Source organism: Myxocyprinus asiaticus, chromosome 17, assembly GCF_019703515.2.
Source record: "Myxocyprinus asiaticus isolate MX2 ecotype Aquarium Trade chromosome 17, UBuf_Myxa_2, whole genome shotgun sequence".
Classification (NCBI taxonomy): Eukaryota; Metazoa; Chordata; class Actinopteri; order Cypriniformes; family Catostomidae; genus Myxocyprinus; species Myxocyprinus asiaticus.
In genome coordinates this window covers 22,235,001-22,254,106 of record NC_059360.1, presented here as the reverse complement: position 1 = coordinate 22,254,106, position 19,106 = coordinate 22,235,001, and the positions used below count along the sequence as shown (strand labels likewise).

At 37.0% G+C, this 19,106-nt stretch overlaps 1 protein-coding gene across 2 annotated transcripts in view; it reads right to left on the bottom strand.

Moving 5' to 3' along the window:
• Positions 1-1,404: 1,404 nt before the first annotated feature.
• The window catches only part of LOC127455610 (N-lysine methyltransferase SMYD2-A-like), a 19,363-nt gene continuing 1,661 nt past the window's right edge, over positions 1,405-19,106 (bottom strand). Inside the window, exons 3-12 of one of the 2 annotated variants that reach the window (XM_051723655.1) lie at positions 15,091-15,201; positions 7,741-7,801; positions 7,211-7,335; positions 4,655-4,722; positions 4,436-4,538; positions 4,197-4,307; positions 3,638-3,761; positions 3,123-3,297; positions 2,787-2,895; positions 1,405-2,090 (exon numbers count right to left, since the gene is read on the bottom strand). In XM_051723655.1, coding sequence (XP_051579615.1) covers positions 2,007-2,090; positions 2,787-2,895; positions 3,123-3,297; positions 3,638-3,761; positions 4,197-4,307; positions 4,436-4,538; positions 4,655-4,722; positions 7,211-7,335; positions 7,741-7,801; positions 15,091-15,201 — 1,071 coding nt within the window. In that variant the 3' untranslated portion in view covers positions 1,405-2,006. Of the gene's footprint in view, positions 2,091-2,786; positions 3,018-3,122; positions 3,298-3,637; positions 3,762-4,196; positions 4,308-4,435; positions 4,539-4,654; positions 4,723-7,210; positions 7,336-7,740; positions 7,802-15,090; positions 15,202-19,106 lie in introns of both variants that reach the window. The other variant, XR_007899697.1, reaches the window with a different exon arrangement.

Genomic DNA, 19,106 nt, shown 5'->3' with positions numbered 1-19,106 from the left:
ACTTTCTCAGTTGAAATGGAATCAATGGTTGGAAAAAGTGAATAAAACATACATTTATACACAAATTGGCTATCTCTTAGTCCGCCATTTTTTGTTCTTCAGTTTAAGCACCATGGATCTGCGCGAACAGGATTGTGGGATTTCATAAGCAGCGAAGGACACATCTATGCTACCTTCAAAATGAGATCAGATTGAGATATCTCATTAGACAGGATGTTACTTGGTCCCTTCCTACCTCCGTATACAGCCTCCGGAGGCAGCATTTTCCTGGTGTCAGACGCAGCCATCGATTTCATCACCATGGTTACTGCCAGGGAAATGCAACAGCTTGTAAAGAGACTTGACAAAAACAATAGCAGATGATCATGAATATAAGTTGGGTGTATTCAGATACAATCAAATATGAATGTGTGATTTTGATGCTGGTTAATAGCATATCTTAAATGTTTAAAATATCTATATATACTTTTTTTGGCTAATTGATAGACAAAAAATAAATTGTAGCCCAATATTTTCAAAAAATTTGTAAAATGATGTACACACAAGATTAAGACTCTTAATCATAGCAGTTTTAGAAATATATATATATATATATGGCGCACATTCATGAGCGCAACTATGTTGAAGTCATGTGACCAGCCGAATATTACTGGGCACTTCATCTGACTAATCCTATTATTGTACACTTTAACTCGCATAATAAATTATGTCTGACAGTAAATAGCATATTTTTACAGTGACACTGGTATCTGAGAACTTTTTTTTTTTAATGATGCAGCACCTACACCGCTAGGTGTCAGCGAAACAAACACGAATATTGTGGCGTGCACCTTTAAAGGTCTGTTGGTCCATATAAGGCAAGTGAATGGTGACCAGACCTTTCAAGCTCCAAAAATCACATGAAGGCAGCATAAAAGTAATCCATATGACTCCAGTGGTTAAATCCATGTCTTCATAAGCAATATAGTAGGTGTTGGTGAGATACAAATCAATATTTAATTCCTTTTTGTGAAAATGAAAGTTGAGATTTATATTAAAAAAAGGATTTAAATACTGATCTGTTTCTCACCCAAAGTGATTGCATTTCTTTAAAAGACGTGGATTAATCCACTGGAGTTGTATGGATTACTTTTATGCTGCTTTTGTGATTTTTGGAGCTTGAAAGTTCTGGTCACCATTCACTTGAATTGTATGGACCTACAGAGCTGAAATATTCTTCTAAAATTATCATTTGTGTTCTGCAGCAGAAAGTCATACACATTTTGGATGGCATGAGGGCGAGTAAATGACGAGATAATTTTCATTTTTGGGTGAACTGTCCCTTTAATACATTAAATTTAAATAATTTGTTCCACAAAAAAGAGGATTACTAGAGTTGAAAATAAAAAGTTGTAATGCATAAGGTCAGTGTTTATCTTCAGGAATTTATTACTTTAGTGTTGTCACATTAAATTTCAAGCATGTGGCAGTCTGCATTCATTATTGTTTCGCTGCTGCCACCTGCGAAAATTACACAATTCCAATCAAACAAGAAACATTTAACAAACAAAGAAGCAAGTATGAAAGTAACACTATGACTGAAATGTACTGAAATATTGGAAGTCCAATATCTTAACAGTATCAATGATATACTTTGATCGGTGCAAAATAAGAACCATGCAACAATCTATCAAATACAAATAAATATTTGATAGATTTGAAGCTATTCAAAACAGCAATACCATTGCTACATGATAGGGCAAAATGTTTATAGTTAAAAACCTTGTATATGTGATATGATTCTTAAATCTTAGCCCTTCTTCACAGAAAACAGTGCAGAACATTTTTCCCAAAGCATAAAATACAAGCAACGAAATTCTCTGACTCAGGCCATCTATTTACAAACCTAAAAATCTGTGTAAATGACATCTCAGATTGACAGACAATTTTGACATCACTTTGTATATTCCAAGAAGAGGTATAAGACACATGTCAGCGTTTGATGCATATTCCTCCTGGTGCTCTCATTATTTCTGCTCTTCCATTTCCTTCTTAATCTCAGTGATGTATGGGTGGTCTTTACCGTGGGCAATGTCCATGATTGCAAGAGCCTGTGATAAATTCAGTCACAACACATTTATAAAACCTGCATGCCTCTGAAAACAAATGTATTCAATTTTTTCTCTTTTTAAATTTCTAAGGGCATAAACCCATTTCTAATATCTTGTTTCCATGCAAACTATCAGAATAATTGTAAATAGCCCCCCTTTTCTAATTTTTGTAGCTATATGATTCAGATGTCCCTTAATTTTTATAAATCTGGATGTTTTTTTTTCTTCTCCTCAATTTGGAATGCCCAATTCCCAATGCACTCTAAATCCTCGTAGTGGCGTAGTGACTTGCCTCAATCCGGGTGGTGGAGGACGAATCTCAGTTGCTTCCACGTCTGAGACCGTCAACTCGCGCATCTTATCACGTGGCTTGTTCTGCGCGTTACCGATTCACGGCATCCACGCACAACTCACCGCACGCCCCACCGAAAGCGAACCACATTACAGCGACCACGAGGAGGTTACCCCATGTGACTCTACCCTCCATAGCAACCGGGCCAATTTGGTTGCTTAAGAGACCTGGCTCGAGTCACTCAGCACGCCCTGGGATTCGAACTCTCGAGCTCCAGGGGTGGTAGTCAGTGTCTTTACTCGCTGAGCTACCCAGGCCCCATTAATCTGGATGTTTGAGATTTTCCTTTTTTCTTGATTTTTTTCCTCTCTCAATATCTTAAATTAGCATTAATAACATTCTACCTTCTTTAAAGCTTTTACTCCTTGCGTCCTCTTCTCAAGTCCTAGGTACAATCTTCCAAGTTTCAGGTACATGGAGGCCACATTCAGTGAGTAGGGAGGGTAGTGCACACTAGAAAGGTATAAATTATAGGTCCAATCCATTTCTAAATACACCATTCAAACAGAAGCTCACCGAAAAATGAAAATTCTGGCACCATTTAATCACTTTAATGTCGTTCCATGAAAATAATACTGAAAAAAATAAAAAATACAGGTTGAGCGAAATGACAAATGTATTTATTGGTGAATTATCCACACAAAAAAACAATGACAAAAGTAAGTGGAGCCCAGCATTACCTGTAGGGCTGGATAATTTTTTCGCCATATTTCATTGCTCCATCCCAATCCTGCATATAAAGACAGACACCCATTGCCTGGTACATCATGTGCAGCATGTACACATTGGTATCTGCAAAGATTGAACCCATTTTCTCCAGGCTTAATTCACAAATCTCCAGCAGTTCACTGGGGGGTAACTTTGCAGTCAAGGATAAAAAAAAACATTGGTTTACTTTAGGCTCAGTACATCTATTCTTTAAACACTCGAAAAGCGACTTCTCTTGTTTTTTCTTCCCACCTTTCCTTAGACTTTCTCTCAGAAATTTGTGCATTTCAAAAACACCAGTGAAAGTTTTGTGATGTGATATTTCTGAAAGGTTAATAAAGCTTGGTCATGTGGAGACTAAAAATAACCAACTGCCTCTGGATTGCTCAGTCACATAGACAAAATATTGCCCAATATAACAAAAGTACATATGTTTGCACACACATTTATGCCATATTACTGAAGAAAAAGGGCCTGTGAAGGATATTTTTGTAGTGCTTAGCTCTTCTGAACTCCTCGATGACATTTCTGGCATACCTCACCATCTGTGTGATTTCCTCATCCTCAGGAGGTGTGCTTAGCTTTTGACGCATCTCCATTTTGGCCTTGTCCTAAGAAAACAATTAGGTGTTAGTCTCACTTACAGACTTCAATGTCATTCTTGTTCTTTTTCATTCATAGTGTTTCTTTCTCAAATAAGTGAGAATTGAGAAAACTTTGCAATACACATTGCACAAGTAATATATGTCATGTAAACGCTTTAGTCCAACTGAAATCGTATCAGTCTGGTTTTTGCAAAATCGAACTAATAGGCCTAGATAATGCGATTGTAGCTCGAATTCGTCCAGCATGTTTACATGTTAATCGAACCGCAATTGGCCTCAGTGTTATGCGCATGCTACGAAAAACTTTAACCTGGAAGTCAAATATAGAGTTGAAAATATAATGTCTACACCCTTCTGAAACAACACCATCTCAATTTGAGTTATACGTTTTAGATGAACTGAAACTGTCATTTATTAAAGAGAGTGAAAACTAAAACTCACCTTTGACTTCGAGGTGCATTCTTTACAATCACAGGTAAAGAAATAAGAATCTCTCAACCTTTCAATTCTATCTTCTGTTGGATACAGGAGGTCAATGTAACTGTTGAAAATCTATTTTAAGGAAATTAAGAGGGCTGTTGATAATGCATTTATAATTATGTAATTTCAAACTTTTAAGATCTGTTCCATTAAAATGACTAATTTTAGATGCAAGGAAAATGTTGTGGGCCGTATCTCACCTCTTCTCCAGGGTTGATTTCTTGCACAGCCCTCACCTCTGCCACTGTACCTCTATACGTCACAATCACGTTTGGACTACAGCTGTGGTTCATCAGAGCAACACTGCCACAGAAACAGAGAAACTAAGTCTATGTGCATAATATATACATTCGACTACTATCAAGTATATATTTTATCAAATGTGTCATGGCAGTGATTTTGATTTCTATGTGGCTTACTCTGGAAATACAGCAGACCCCAAATGAGAAAGCTCCTCATCTTCAATAGTGAAGCCATTACAGTTCACCTGTAATGCAGAAAGAAAGGAATTAGTATGTGTGCCTGAAACATTAAAGATACATTGTGAAGAACACTAAAGGACTATTCACATCAAGATAAGCTTTTGACTTGGAACAATGGATTCCCATGGCATTATTCATACAGGGTCTGACAAATCATACGCAGACAATCCGAAGGTTTCTTTTAACGTAGAGAAGTCCTATTGTTCTTCTTCTTCAGACTGCGATGAAAACTGACTGAATGAGAGGAGACCTTTTTGTCATTTTATAAATAATGTACATGCATATAGACAATATAGAAACTGTACACACATTTTTTAGAATATTAATGTGATACCTCATATTTTATAATATACCTAGTCTTTTGTTTTAATGTACATAGCAGCAGGATAATAGCAGGATTAAAAAATTGCACAGTGGTTCGGCAATTCCTTTGAACTAAGCTTGTAGTAAAATATCCCATAATATTTAATATTTAATGTGTAATCCCATCTTTACATGCAATATTTTACTGTAGACAAATGAATTGCAGAACCACATTGCTATTTTTATTGGAAGGATAATATAACAATGTATTCCTGTAATGGTGCTCTTTTCTTAGCATGCACAAGAAACCCTGAATTCAATACAAATATGCAATAATTTAAATAAAGATCATGAGCCAGTGTTTTCTTTTATATTATTTGTAATATTATGCATGATATTTTATACTTTACTATAACTGTTATACTTAATGTACATTATTCCACGCGTACACGTATTTATATCACTGTACCTTGTGTTATATTAGCCCAGCATTAATCCAGGCATTCTAAAAAGAGGATACGGTTCGGGAGTCCATTTTGAATATAATTGTAACAAAATACATGTGCAAATAAATATGCAACAGCGCTCTTTACTCATCTCACTTGCATAAAAAACACAGATTATATACTCCTCAAAAATGCATCAACACCATGGAAAGAACATATCGAATCAGTTATGCCAAATTATGTAAATAAATGCCTTAAAAGCATTCAATATATACATCTCTAGCAATGACATCTGAATGCTGAAGGGGCTGGGCAGGAAACAAGTATAAATGTTTGTAGAATAGCAAAAGCGCCTTTCATTTTCCAGTTTCATTTTTTATGTCTCTGTCAACAGACCTTTCATCGGAAGTTCATCTAGCAAAAGTGTCAATGATTTGGTGTGAACAGGCCTTACAACTTCAAACAAACATTGTGACAAGGTCACTATTAATAAAAAAACTTTTCAAATGCCGATTATGAGTACCAATCTGATATTGGTGTACTTTTTTTCTTGATGATATAAGAAAATGTATACCAAACTGTGTGGAAATGATTGGAATTACTGTCTGATGTGTAACGAAACACAAACCTTTAATTACACCGTACTTTATTATAAAAGAACACAAAAAAGCTAATATTTAGGGGGAAAAAATATTTACTGATAAATCCCCTCTGCTGAATCTCATTCACGATCAGAACGCACCACACTAGATTGATGAAATTGATGCAGAAAAGCCATTGGTTCTCTCATGTGTAACTAAACGCTACATGCATTGTTCGAATACATCAAATTGAGATTGACATTTGAGAAGAGCAGCAAACGATTTTCCATGAACAACAACTTTAACACACATAAAATTATTGCATGGTTTCAGAGGACTTGGAATAGCAGCCATATGGACTACTTCTACTGTATTTTTATGTTTTTTTTGTCCTTTTTATGAAGTTTGACAGTTACGTGACGTGAAAAAGCAATTACGACGAGCGATAAAAGCTCTTCCATGTTAATCAGAGTTTCAGTCCTAACCAACAACGACAGCGTTACAACATTCTGTGAATTGTTTGGTTTCAGTTTCTTTGGTGTCGTGCTGAGTAGTCCAAAGTCACTCTTTCCGCAAACTGCACATTAAAAATCAAATATCTTCTGATTGGCTGCGATTGTGCGATGTCGCGCAGCAATTTCACATTCAGCGTGGAAAGACAAACTGCTTGTCACTGGAAACTTGTCACAGTTACACACAGTATCAAATGTAACTGATCTGTTTAAAAAGTTAAGTATTGGTGCTGATACCAATCCAGGTATGGGATAGGTGCATCCCCAAGTACAACATGAAATGGATCAGTATAAATAGACCAATGTTATTACTATGTGTATGTGTGTATGAGAGACTGAGAATCAGGGCATGGCCTCTGTGGTATGGCACATTGACAGAGCTTTTTCCGGCCAACGGTTGGGGGATGAAGTAAGAGCACCAAGTAACGGATCATTGACGAGAGTTGTGATTGGCTGAATCTAGGCTTGTTCCTTCCAACATGTGGGGAACATGAGGACAGCAACAAGCTTTCAACCTCACTCTCAACTACTTGTGATCAAATGGTCATAATAAAATAAAATAAGGCAGAGTCACAGTAAAACAACAGCAAATAAAGTCCCAAAGCACAGTTAACAAATATGGTAAGTCACATTAAAAGAGGCTAACTGTACCTGGGCGAAGAGCTCCGTAAGTGCTGCATTATCAGGGAAATCGAGGTGCTGGGAGTAAAAGTGGTGGAGTGCTGCAATGTCTGTATCATTCATCTCATTCTTCTCATTGTCTAGCTTATCCAAATCTGACAATATATACAGAAACAGCAATTAACATATCATTTAAAAAAAAAAGCTCCAGATCCTGTATTATCAAGGCTATGCCATAACATAGAAGAATAATATATAAAACTGAGTTTGAAGGCATTGTGACTAACAGCTCTTTTCATCAAAAAGGGAAATTTCTCTCTGATTGTCACCTGGCTCTGCCAGTTAAAAATCTACGACACAGTTGAAGACATATAGTTCTAGCTCTAGGCGTCATATGGTATCTGTGACAGCCAACAGGGCAGCTGGTAAGGGTCATTAAACAGGTGTGGAAAGTCACTGGCCTTTACTACCTTTGGAGCTGAAATTTTCAAATCCTATTTTAAGCAACAGAAACAAAACCATTACAAAATATTAAACCTAAAACAATGTTTGACACCTACGTGCTTCCAATTCTCTAAGAGCCAACACTCTTTCTGATGGAGTGCTCGCTGTCTGGGTTTTCTGTAAAACAAGAAAATGTTTCTGAGATTAGGATTAGTTCACCCAAAAATAAAATTCTGTATGACTTTCTTCCGTGGAACACAAAGGGATATTTTTTTCCTATTCAGTGAATGGGGACTGAGGCTTTTAAGCTTTAAAAAAAGAATGCAAAAGCACCATAAAAGTGGTCCATATGGCTCATGCACAAGTCTTCTGAAGTCATACGATAGCTTTGGAGGAGCAAGGAACAGGCTGAGAAGTTAGTTATTTACTGATAATCTAACTCTCCACAGAGCTGTTCATTGCTGTAATTTGATCATTGAGTCAGTGAGTTGAATTAGAGAACTGGATCAGTCCAATTCATGAACGAATCACTCATTTTGCTGTTGTGAAACGGATCAACCAATTCATTGAAAAGAACCGACTCAAAAGAACAATACATTCATAAGACATTGTTACTTCTCTCATGAACGTGCCAAGAAGTGCTAGGGCAGATGTCAAGATTTTTTCGTGAATAACGACTTATATTTTGGTCATCACATAAAGCTATGGTATGGCTTCAGAAGGCTTTATTTATAAAGCATGAGTCTTATGGACTATTATACTTTTATAGTGCTTATGCATCCTTTTTAAAGCCTGAAAGCTCCAGTACCCATTCATTGTAACTGCATGGTGAAAAATAATCCAGTACAATTCTTTAAAATCTCTCCTTTTGTGTTCCACCACAAAAAAAAAAGAAGCCATGCGAGTTTGATCTGACATGACCTTCGCAAACTGTCAAACATGCGATGCAATGCACAGAATTTGCACTGTATTCACTGAAATCTTGTCTGAATGTTTGATAAGATGTAACAGTTTTCCAGCCAACTGTCTAACAGCACTTGTTGTGTGACACAAGGCGCCATGTGTCAGCTGAGTGACTCACAGATCTTCTCTGACTGACGCATTAAGGGAAAAGACATTCATGAGAAACACATGGTTGCGCCATATGTGCCGGAGCAGCATTGAAAATTCTAGATCTAATCCTTAAGGCGGTCGCACACAGGACGAGTGTGAAAAATTGTGTGCGCAAATCCCAGGAGATCAGCAGTTACAGAAATACTCAAACCAGCCCGTATGGCACCAACAATCATGCCACAATCCAAATCACTGAGATCAAATTTTTTCCCCATTCCGATGGTTGACGTAAACATTAATTGAAGCTCCTGAACTGTATCCTGGGATTTTCACGCACAACAGTCTCTAGAATTTACTACGAATTGTGCCAAAAACAAAAAAAAAAAAACATCCAGTGAGCGCAGTTCTGTGGACAGAAACTCCTTGTTGATAAGAGAGGTCAACAGAGAATGGCCAAACTGTTTCGAACTGACAAAGTCTACGGTAACTCAGATAACCACTCTGTACAATTGTGGCGAGAAGAATATCATCTCAGAATGCTATTCTGAGATGCAGGTTGGTGCTGATTTGGCAGCACGAGGGGGACCTACACAATATTAGGCAGGTGGTGTTAATGTTGTGGCTGATCGGTGTATATAATTGTCTTAAACCTTTGATTAATGGGTTATCAGCTGTCTTCCTTTTCTTTGGCATTCTGTCTTGTTGCTGAACAGCAATCTAAATAGAGCAATTCTGTGATTTGTCAACCAAAAACAGCCATTTGGCTCCTTAATGTTTCAGTTTAGGAGCCAAAGAGCTCCTAAGTCATTTTTTTTAGTCTGGAGCCCTGCAAAGGGTTAAGCAAAATCAGTGCAAGATGCATGTAAACACACTCATTGTGGCAGGCACGTACCCTGTACTTTAGCACTCAAACCGAGAAATGTGATTGCACTACACCTCTCCACCTCAGAAAATTGTCTAGGGCTATAGTCTACAAAGCACCCGATTAGCTTGAGAGCTGCCTTCTCAACATAGTCCCATGGCCAAAAATCCTTTCAAGTTCTATTAGGTATTATATTTTCTAGAAGAGACTCTAATTATTAGTCTGCAGTAAATGCATACATATTTACTATAAATGCCCAACTAGGGACAGTGTTTTTATAAGCAAGTTAAAAGAGAGAGTTATAAACTGTGCCACTTATTATACTTACAATAAGTTGCCCTCTAGTCTAGGCAAGGAAAAATGAGATAAAAAAAGAAGAATGCTTTTTTCAGGATGTCTGCTATCAAATAAATCCCATACCAAAGTCTATAAATTAGCCAGGAAAATATGTAATATTCAGAATATCTGAAATGTAGTAAAACCATTAACAACATATTTAACAGCATTCATTATAGTATCCTGCATTTGGAGGAAAATCTTATTTACTATTAGATGAGCCACTGATATGGCTTACATCAATGCATCTGACAGAGTTTACCCCATGGCTACCATTTTGGGGAATCATTTACAGAGCCCCTTAGAGGACAGGGTGGGAAAAAAAAACCCTTGGAGAATTGGTAATATATGTCCCATTTTTAAAGAAAACATGAGTGAGCAGGCAAAACACATTTCTTTTAATTCTTATGGGATTCATATTCAACTGTAGGTTATAACAGAATGGCACAATCATAAAACAAAACATGACAACAAAGAAAAAAAATGAAATGACCCCTGTTCAAAAGTCTGCATACCCTTAGTTCTTAATACTGTGTATTGCCCCCTTTAGCATCAATGACAGCATGCAGTCTTTTGTAATAGTTGTCTATGAGGCCCCAAATTCTTGCAGGTGGTATAGCTGCCCATTCGTCTAGGCAAAATGCCTCCAGGTCATGCAAAGTCTTTGGTCGTCTTGCATGAACTGCATGTTTGAGATCTCCCCAGAGTGGCTCGATGATATAAAGGTCAGGAGACTGTGATGGCCACTCCAGAACCTTCACCTTTTTCTGCTGTAACCACTGGAGGGTGAACTCGGCCTTGTGCTTAGGGTCATAGTCATGCTGGAATGTCCAGGAGCATCCCATGCACAGCTTTTGTGCAGAAGAATGCAAATTGTCTGCCAGTATTTTCTGATAACATGCTGCATTCATCTTGCCATCAATTTTCACAAGATTCCCCGTGCCTTTAGAGCTCACACACCCCCAAAACATCAGTGAGCCACCACCATGCTTCACAGTGGGGATGGTATTCTTTTCACTATAGGCCTTGTTGACCCATCTCCAAACATAGCGCTTATGGTTGTGACCATAAAGCTCTATTTTGGTCTTGTCACTCCAAATTACAGTGTGCCAGAAGCTGTGAGGCATGTCAAGGTGTTGTCGGGCGTATTGTAACCGGGCTTTTTTTTGGCACTGGCGCAGTAAAAGTTTCTTTCTGGCAACTCGACCATGCAGCTCATTTTTGTTCAAGTATCGTTGTATTGTGCTCCTTGAAACAACCACACTGTCTTTTTCCAGAGCAGCCTGTATTTCTCCTGAGGTTACCTGTGGGTTTTTCTTTGTAACCCGAACAATTCTTCTGGCAGTTGTGGCTGATATCTTTCTTGGTCTACCTGACCTTGGCTTGGTATCCAGAGATCCCCGAATTTTCCACTTCTTAATAAGTGATTGAACAGTACTGACTGGCATTTTCAAGGCTTTGGATATCTTTTTATATCCTTTTCCATCTTTATAACGCTCCATTACCTTGTTACGCAGGTCTTTTGACAGTTCTTTTCTGCTCCCCATGGCTCAGTATCTAGCCTGCTCAGTGCATCCACGTGAGAGCTAACAAACTCATTGACTATTTATACACAGACACTAATTGCAATTTAAAAAGCCACAGGTGTGGGAAATTAACCTTTAATTGCCATTTAAACCTGTGTGTATCACCTTGTGTGTCTGTAACAAGGCCAAACATTCAAGGGTATGTAAACTTTTGATCAGGGCCATTTGGGTGATTTCTGTTATCATTATGATTTAAAAAGGAGCCAAACAACTATGTGATAATAAATGGCTTCATATGATCACTATCCTTAAATAAAAGACAGGTTTTTTTTTTTTTTTGCATGATCAGTCATATTTTCAAAATCAATGCCAAAATCTCACAATTTCTGCCAGGGTATGCAAACTTTTGAGCACAACTGTATATAACAAAGAAAAACACAACATATATACATTGAATCAACATTTAACATTTAACCCCCACTATTACCCCAAATATTTTACGTCTAGCTGTATCAGGGAAATTGGACGGTAACTCTTGGATCTTTGTCCTTTTTAAGAATCAGACTGATCCAGGCTTGTGTCATGGTTGGCAGAAGCTTTCCATTCTTTAATGATTCCATATAAACTTCTAACAAAAGTGGAGCCAGTTCTGTAGCATAAGATCTAAAAAAATTCAGCGGCAAAGCCATCTGGCTCCAAAGCCTTGCCTGTAGACAACGTCTTAATTACCTCGCCAAGCTCCTCCAAGGTTATCTCAGAATCAAGATAATTTTTTTGCTCAGTCGTCAGTTTAGGGAGTTCTAATGGTTCCACAAAGTTTCTAATATCTTCATCAGTAGACGAAGACGTGGAGCTCTAGAGATCAAGATAGAATTCTTAAAAGCATTATTAATATTAATGGCCAAGGTAAAAATGTTACCACCAGCAGATTTCACTGAGGGAATGGTAGAAAAGGACTCTCTCTGCTTTATATATCTAGCCAAAAGCTTCCCTGCTTTGTCTGCCGACTCGAAGTATGACTGTCTTGCCCTGAATAGCCAAAACTCCACTTTTCACGACAAAATAGTATTATCTGTTTCAATCTGGTCAATTCTCTGATGCCATCAGACGACATTCGGCACTTAAGCTCTGCCTCAGCACTTTTAATACTCCCTTCCAACTCCGAGTTCTCGTGCTTTGGATTTTTGGATGAATGAGGCATACTGTATGATCCGACCCCTAAGAACCGCCTTAAGTGCCTTCCAAGCCACACCCACAGAGGATACCGAGGACCAGTTGGTCTCCATATAAACATTGATTTCAGCTTTTAACATTTGTTGGAATTCAGGATTTTGCAAAAGGGATACATTAAAGCGCCAACTATATGATTTCTTTTTCTCCGTATGTGGTAACACATCTAAACTCATCAGGGCGTGATTTGAGACTAAAATGTTTCCAGTTGAGCAATCAACAACAGATGAAATGAGGGACTTAGATATAAAAAAATATATTCTAGAATAAATCTTATGGACTGATGAAAAAAAAATTATAGTCCCTACGGTTCCAAAGTCTCCAAATATCTGTAAGACCAAGATTTTTTACATATCCTGTGAAGTTTCAATTATGCTCTAGGGGGCTTACACATTTTTGCTTCACTATGATCAAGGACTGAGTCCATCAATAGATTAAAGTCTCCTCCCAGTATTATATCATGAGGGGTGCCAGTGGCTTGCAACATCCCTTCATGATCTATAAAAAAAGCCCTGATCATCAGTGTTAGGTGTGTAAATATTAGCCAAAATAAAACTTTGCCCCTGCATTTCTGCTAAAACAATAATGACTCTTCCTAATTTATCTTTAATCTGTTTGAGAGATTTGAATTGTAGATGTTTACTTATCATTGTAATGACTACCCTGCTCTTACTTGAGCCAGCACTAATGAAAAAATGTCCACCCCATATCTTCCCAAATTTTTCAGCTTCCTGCAGGGAAAGATGCGTTTCTTGAAGAAACACTACATCATATTTCTTACGTTTAAGAGAGAAATAACTTTCCTTCTTTTTATGGGGTGCCCCAACCCATTCACATTCCACGTGGAGAGAGACAATCCACTCATACTAACATCTGACATTTTGACATATTAGAAAAAATAGATTGTGTGTCAAACAAAATAATAAAGACCACATTCCACATTAGTGCAACAATCAAACCCCAAACATCCCCCCTAACCAAACAAACATGCGCATTATCCCCGTGCACGACAGTGCCAACTGGCGTCCATCCCTCAAACTCAAACAGTCCATGTATGCCTACGAGAGCCCCCGTGACAACTTTGCCATCAGATTACTCAAGTCTGGTGTGTCAATACAAATTTTGTAAAACAGAATTACACAACAGAAGATAATCTATAATTCTTAGACATATTGTCTTCCTAGAACAGTCAAGGATAAGGGTGTATCGAATCTCACCGGTTTATGACATGAAAAGTATTAAAACTAGCAAAGTGCGCAAAGCTCGCCGTTCACACGTCCGAATCTCGCATGGTGACACGTGACTCTCCCAACCATATTTTAACCTTGATATTCTTTGTAAAACCATAGTAACTACAAGATTACCATGGTTACTATATGAATTCAGTATACTGTATTAAAAGCATGGTTTCCATCAAAACACAGTTACAATATTACTATAGTAAAACCATGGATTCTGCCAAAAAAAAAAAAAAGAAAAAAAAAAGAAGAAAACCTGTTTAGCCAGCCATGGTTACTACATTACTACAGTAACATGATTTCAGCAAAAACTATAGTAATATTGTAGACTGTAGTAATCAGTGTTTTGCAGAAATCATAGTGTTACTATAGTAATGTAGTAACCATGCCTGGCTAACCATGTTTTCTTTTTTTTTTTGGTGGAAACCATGGTTTTACTATAGTAATATTGTAGACTGTAGTAACCATAGTAAAACCATGTTACCATAAAAATAAATAAATGGAACTATCGTGGTTACAACTAAGCCATGGTTTTACTACAATAACCATTGTTAAACTATGGTATTTGTATAGTAAAACCAAAATAACCACAAAATTGTTTTTATTACCATAGATTTTGTTTTTGGAAAAACTTTCTGCGAGGGAACGCAAACTATTGTGAGGACACTCAAAACTATTTTTTAAAAAAAGAAAAAACATTTACATGGTTTTATACACTGGCAAGTCACCAATATGTACACTACAGTATATATTTTTAGACATGGATAAATTTGCTTTGACAAAATTAATTTTACCTGCCATGTAGAAAATGAATTTTACATACAAAAACCAGCTATTTGTATAATAAATGCTAACCACTATTCACATATGCATCTAATAATCACAGGCAGCTGAAGGCTCTTTCTAAACATATGGTAATGTGACCAAAATTATGCACAGTTTGGTAGATTAAGGAGGCGTCATCTTAACCACTAACACTCTTCCCAACTGCTAAATGTAACAATAACTGTGTTAAGTACATGTGCTTGTAATCATCATAGATGAATACATCATTGCTCATTGTAAGTTTATAATACCTAATGCATTAACCAATGTTAATGAACAGAACTATATTGTAATTACAGTACAATCTTCAAATGAATTATGTGAAGGTTCTGCTAAAAACAAAACAGCATACAAGAAGAAACAAAAAGTCAAAAAAAGAAAAAAAGTAATCCTTACCTGTTTCAGAATTATTCTAGCGACCAGTCGCACTGTTTCTGATGGACACCAGTTCTCGCCATATGTGCACATAGCCGAGCACTCCAGCTTGTGCATTGGCCAATCTCCTTTCTGGGGGAAGTACAAGGCCACGGTTTATTTCACACCAGCATATACAGGCCTGACTCTTAAGACTGAAAACATACTGCATACATTTTCTTATTCCATCAAAAGATCATGACATTTACTCCAGCAAACAACACAACACACTTATGGCTGATTAAAACAGCATGATGGGTCACATAATATATATTCTTTTAGAGATTATATGCTTTTGATATAACCGACTGCAGGTTGTCTCACTTCCTTTTGATGAGTCATGCTTTTGCATTGATGGTTGCCTAAAGGCGAATTCCTGGGAGATAACACTTTGAATTAGTCTTGGGCTGCCTCACAGGCTACTGGGCAACGAATAAACAAAATCCTGTGTTCTGGCAAGCAAACAGAAACTGATCCCTAATGTGTTTGAGATGGATTGTCATAGCAACAGCAAGGCCAGAACGCCTTCCAGCTCAATTTGGGAATAGAGCAACACCCAAGAGCCTTAAAATAAACAGACTAAATAGACTTGTTCTGTGATTACTGGTTCAATTATATTACTGTTGCTGTTCATTTAGTTTTTTTTTTTTTTTTTTTTTTGCTTTTTATATTTAAATGGGCAACACTGTATAACGTTTTTTAAAAGCCATTCGCAGATTAACTTCTCAAAGAGTGTAAACACTGACTCTTTCAAAATATTGCTCCATTTGTTTGAGCCGTCTGACATGTCAGCTGCTGGCTCAACCAATGGTGTTAGTTTGGGGCAGGACTTCATGAAATAAGCTGTTTAACAAGAAACAGAAGGCAATAATTGGGTTCTGAAAGTAGAAGTGGCATTAATTTTAATACAAACCTATCAAGAGCTCCTAGATTTTTAAACGATGGAATAGACTTCCGTATAGCAAGTCAGCTACACATCAACTAAATGTTTACAAAATTGTGTTTGATAGCCAAATTTTCGGTAAAAACTTTACTTCCCATAATTCTGGAAAGCAATCCACCAATCAGAGAACTCGCTGTTACCATGGAAACGTAAAGCTCAGCAAAGCAAAGCTGTCAGTGCTGTATGGGTGAGAGTGATTGGTCCCGCTCTGCGGCTAGCGGCGGATACTTTCATCACAATTTGAATACTTTGAGTGGCCCACTACTCAACCGACCCACTGGGAAAAGTCCCGGGGCTCCCCGATGGCCAGTCCATCCCTGCAATGAGGCGATCCACTTCATGTAGAATAAAACAGCTTTCATTATTGTACTTGTGTGTGCAACATATGAAAAAAATTTGCAAAAGTACAATGCATTTTTAAGCTTTTTTTTTTTTTAAATTACTGTGCACCTTAAAAATATAGTGTTTTTATATGTATAATCAATGACCATAAGTCAATATTTTTTATACAATTTTTCGTTACGGCATTCACAATGCTTAATAGGAGGTAGGTCTGACATGATTATTAAATAATTGTCTGATCGTGGTTATTGTGCACTTTAAATTCCGTTCACCTTTTATTGTCCAAATAAGGGAATTAACGGCACGTTTGAGTTTCTCATTCAATTGAACTGACCGTCTCAATGAGCCTCACCACAGACCACAGCTGTGATGCACACGGTGTCTACGGAGGTTCGCCTCAAACTCCCGCGAAAATAAAATGAGGATTTTAGTTAATGCAAAACACTCCAGTTTTACTTTCATTTAACGATCGTGTTATGGCAAATGTGATAAAAGTCAGGGAAGCCCTGTCACGCCAGAGTCTGTCTTCATGTGAGATAAGGGTTCGTGGGTTTAATCAGAGAGCCTTAAGGTAACTTGTGAAAGTGAAGAATTTTGGATAGAAATATTTTACAATTGCACACTTATAATATAATAGGTATTCAGGTTGGCTATCCAACAGCAACAAGGTTAATGCAAAATGGACCAAGACTAAAGTTGACCAAAAAGAGAGACAGATATTTTAAATATTTTGAAATGTTTAGATATTTAAAATATTACTTTTAATGTCATTCTTAAATACTTAATGGCAAGTTCTTAAAGCCTTAAAGAAAATCATGTAAAAGTTAATATGAATAAATGACGTCTTTAGGTTTATGAAGCACACGTACACCTATGACAAAAACATGACAATCAATCTTCATAATCATGAAAACCCTAAAACGGACAAGTAATCATAATGATCGCAAATATTTGTTTGAATAATAATTGTCAGACAAATTTCATAATCGTGACAGCCCTAATAGGAGGTAGTTCAGTCAGTCATTTAAGAATTTACAGATTTTCCCCCCATGATTTCCAAATACTTTTTTGCTTTAAAGTTTGTAATGTTGTTATTCATCTCAGAGCTGGCTCACTGGGTTAATAGCATAGAACTCCCAATGAAGAAAGCGAATTACTCATGGAACCATTTTTGCAATTCCGTCTGGTGCTGCTAATTTAGACACTTGCATTTTAATGTAATTTAGTGTAAAACGGCATTGTCTGGTTTCAAATCAGAACTTCTCATAACATACTATAATCCTAATTTATACAATCTCAAACACTATGTGAAAATCTAGATGTAACAATTCACTTCAAACAGACAATGTAAAAGAGCAACAATGAATGGGAACACTGCACACCCTTATGATGATGGATAGGCTGATTCTAAAGCCACAACTTGTACAATGTACAAAAACAGCAGGGATGAGACTTCTGGTAGAGTGCAAATGGATTATTGATGATCGTTATTCTGTGTGCTGGATTCTCGACTGAGCTTGGCACTCACCAGCAAAGATCAATTACAGAGCTGTCACTCTGGCTGTGGTCTCTCCACAGAGCACTATCCCTGTACCTCATTCTGGAGAATTTATTCATGAATGAGGAAATGAGTCATCTGTGCTGTCATGAATGTACCTATTTTAATGAAGTCTACATAAATAAAAAAAAATGCATGATGCTTAAAGCCATTTTAAGACAAGCAATATATAAAATCTACAGTATGCTGGGCTTATGGTATTGATGATGCAAGAGATGGTGATGTCTGATGATAAATGTTTTTTTTTGTTTTTTTGGTACAATTTTTCATGAATTCCCCCTTCTGTCGACCGATTTTTTTTTTTACAGATTTGCGCAAGTTTCCTGAGGTTTGTGAATTAAATTGGTTTAAACGAGATATCCACATATTTGCAGACAATATATGATAACATTTGTATTGATATTTGCCTTTGTATCATCAGACAAGATTTAACATTTACAGGAAACTTTCGAGAAGAGAGAGAGTGATTAAAGCACCCAAACACTTTAAACATCATGAGCTCATACGTGTCCGTCATGGCTCTGATATGCAGGACCGTTTAAATGAGACCGTGTTGCACACCGGTCTATTATTGTGGTAACACGATGGCAGTAACAACAAAAAGAACTGTGATTGGTCATTTAATGTCTCAGACCGCTCCTTCACGTGCAAGCAGCCGCTGAGCCATAGCGGCTTGAGAAACTAATCGGGCAAACAAAAACTTTAATAATAAAAAAATAAAATTCCAAATATCGGCCCATTTATTGGCTTCTGTGATAAATCGGCTGACCACTACTACTAATGCACTTTTGGGACCAATCACTCCAACTCAAACCCTATCTAGTTTCAATAAAATATGTAGTCAAATTAATGACATGTTATGCTGATTAAATGATCAAATTAATCACATATCGACATTTTATGACAATAGCCCCCAAATGAAGAGAATTCAAAGACATTATAGTGGCAAACAAAAGGATTTAAGAGACATTAATTTTTGTTTTATTTCCGTATCACTGAACATAAGCATACTACTGACTATCTACAGAAATCCATTTTGTTCTTGAATTTGCCAATCTGTTTGAGGTAGACTTATGGGGGCTTTAACACAGGACATATTTTTTGCATTCTGTCTGCAATATTTCTTAATGGTTGGTCTCTGTTTTCTAGCATCTC